The sequence below is a fragment of the Aspergillus neoniger genome (assembly GCF_003184625.1).
Source record: "Aspergillus neoniger CBS 115656 unplaced genomic scaffold BO87scaffold_4, whole genome shotgun sequence".
NCBI lineage: Eukaryota > Fungi > Ascomycota > Eurotiomycetes > Eurotiales > Aspergillaceae > Aspergillus > Aspergillus neoniger.
Window position 1 is genome coordinate 522,994 of NW_020291132.1, and position 2,769 is coordinate 525,762.

A 2,769-nucleotide genomic window follows, 5' to 3' on the forward strand; every position below is an offset into this window, starting at 1 on the left:
GGAGGATGTTCGCTGGGAGGATGTTCGCTGGGAGGATGTTCGCTGGGAGGATGCTCACTGGGAGGATGCTCACTGGGAGGGTGCTGACTAGGAGGATGCTCAATTGGGGGATGCTCGCTCGAAGGATACTCGCTCAGAGGACGCAGGGTTGGAGGAGGTTGGATTGTCGGATGCTCAGACAGAGGCATCCCCCTTGAGCTGGCTTTCCCAATTGGATCATTGTCCTGAAGATTGTCAAGGGCGGCCTCTACTCCCTTATCCATAACACTCGGTTCATACACAGTGCGTGCCTCTGAGGTGGTGGGAACAGTTGTCGAGCCAGTATCTTTATTTTGTGGCATGTCTCCCACGTCGATCAGGAGATCCCTACTGTCTGTGGAGCTCACAGCTGTACCCTCAGTATAGCCGGGGATCTTGTCTTTGGGTGTTATAGAGCAGACGTGGTTGACGCATTCGAAGTACGGCCGTCCGCTGAACAATTCGTGGGCACAAGCTTGGTAGTATTCAGCTGCAGAGCCCTGGATTGGCCTTCCCGGGAACATGAATGATGTCGCATCTCTCGCTCGTTCGACAGGTTGGTTTTGATCACTCAGTCTTTTCTCGTCAAAGGGATTCAGACCAGCGTCTGGCCAATCGGGTGTCAATTCCTTATGGTGAGGTATTATGGCTTCTGGCGTGTCGGGCGAAAAGCTGGATACTTCCTTTTCCCACCACTCATCACTCGATGCCCTTGACTCCGTTGCGATACTGGGAACTGGTGGTCTAGCAGTCTCAGTTGGGGTGGTGGGACCCATGGCTGTGCTGTAGCGACTCAACAAAGGTGAAAGCAAGTAGGTCCACCAACCCTGGGATTGATGCCTGTTTGTTTCAGTGTTGATGCTTAATCTATCCGGAATCTTTCTGGTATTCCCGCTAGAAAATGACCGAGACCGGCTCTCCCGTCGCACATCATCTTCTTCAAACAGAGTGCCAGTTGAGAGCGAGCGCTGTCTCCCTGTTGCAAATATAGATTGCCTTGGTCTCGATTCAGAGTTCATGTTCATGATCGGATTCTCATTCTGCTCCAAGAAGGCAAGATTCCGGATAGCAGGCACAGGCGGAATGTTAATATCACTGTCATTGTCATCGGGGTACGGCGTTGGTTGAGAGTAAATGCTAGACGCTATCCTAGGACGAGGATGAGTCGTGTCAAGGCCCGTCCAGAATTTGTCTTCCTTGGCCGGAGTCACAATTATAGACGGGGTCAGTGCCGCTCGTTGGGCATGTCCAGTGTTTACTGTTAGCCCTCTTCCTTGAGTGCCTAGCGATTCATCAGATGGCATGCTTAGCCCAATCATAATCGGCCGATCGGATGGCGACAGATCGTCATTTCCCTTCTTTTTTCGCCTGATGTTGAAGTAAGACAGTCGTTTGCTGTCAAATACGGACGGTTTCACGGACGATTGGTCATAGTCCTGACCGGGAACTTTCTTCAATATCCCTTTGAGAGTATGTGCATTCCTTTCCTGTTCTCGCACCTCAGAGAGAGCTTTTAGGTCATTCAAATCCATTAAAGTTGGCACTGATCCATCTTCAGGCGCATTTGACGTAGAATGAGAGAAGTCAGTTACCAAACTCAACCCGACAGGCCGTTCTGAGCTTTTTCCCGTGTAGAGTCCAAGATTGCTTAGGTCCTCTTGGTTCGGATTCGTCTGATAAGAGACCCCCGTTCCATCCACTGCTTCCTGTGACTGCGTGTGCTTATCATAACTTCCTTCGCGTATGAAAGGGTTATTTCTGCGTGTTGTCTTATTCAGAAAAGCAAAAGGTCGATTTCTTTCCATGTCATGATCCTCTGGAGAGGATGGCACCGGGCTCGGAATCTCCTCTGTGATAGGAGACGACAAAGGGAAAGTCGGAGCTGCAGGAATTCGTAGTCCTGCCGTCGAATTCTGCATCTCGGGGGCCGTATGGCCTGCGAGGCCCAAAAACTGCCTTATACTAGACCAGATCATCAGTTGGCTGGTTTCAGTAACACACCATTCAGGGGATTGTAGTAGGCTAAGTTACCGTAGACGGACTGGTGTAGCAGATGAAGGTCGTTTCGGTATAGATCAAGCAAGCCAGCTGCGAGATTGTGAAGCCTTTCCTTGTTTAGATCGATAGTCTTTGATCGTGTAAGTGGAAAACAAAGGACGCTTGGGTTGGTATTGTTGTGATCAAAGCATCCAGGTGAGACAATCGCAAACCAGATGAAACAATGACCTTCAGAGCACAAAGCAGCCTCAACACAACAACACAACAACGCCGGCTGTTATTCACACATTCCACTCTTATGGAGAAAAGGATACAAAGAGCACAAAGAAAAGCGAATAGGTCCGAACCCGTAATCTAGGTGGACAAATTCAAACACGACCGGCTGGTGTGGGAGAAGTAGCAGATGGACAAGCAAGGCAACAGAGAGAAGAGGAGAAACGATGGAAGAATCGTTACACGACCGGCTGATGCCAGGAAGAAGTCCAAGCACCCGGTGGGTGCTAGGAATGAATGGGAGAGCTCATGCATATCATGCAACAGCCATCCTTGACCTGGACACTTTGCGGACCCGCATGGTCCTGGCTACTATTTGTGCCGAGTGCCAAATCCTCCGGCCTCAGACCGTCGAGCCGGACGGGTCGACACCATTGGTCACGGTTGCTTGGATCAACTCTGCAAGATGATGTTTGGCAGGTAGCTCCAGGGGTGGATTGGCTCCTGAAGAAGCCGTGGGAGCTCTGTAGCCGCCGATGG

The 2,769-nt window shown here is 50.7% G+C and overlaps 1 protein-coding gene across 1 annotated transcript in view; it reads right to left on the reverse strand.

Moving 5' to 3' along the window:
* The window catches only part of BO87DRAFT_373095 (uncharacterized protein), a 4,545-nt gene extending 2,131 nt beyond the window's left edge, over nt 1-2,414 (reverse strand). The window contains exons 1-2 of the mRNA XM_025622450.1: nt 2,050-2,414; nt 1-1,980 (exon numbers count right to left, since the gene is read on the reverse strand). The exon at nt 1-1,980 is cut by the window's left edge and continues 2,131 nt beyond it. Coding sequence (XP_025483685.1) covers nt 1-1,937 — 1,937 coding nt within the window. The 5' untranslated portion in view covers nt 1,938-1,980; nt 2,050-2,414. The remainder of the gene's footprint in view (nt 1,981-2,049) is intronic.
* Between the last annotated feature and the right edge of the window lie 355 nt (nt 2,415-2,769).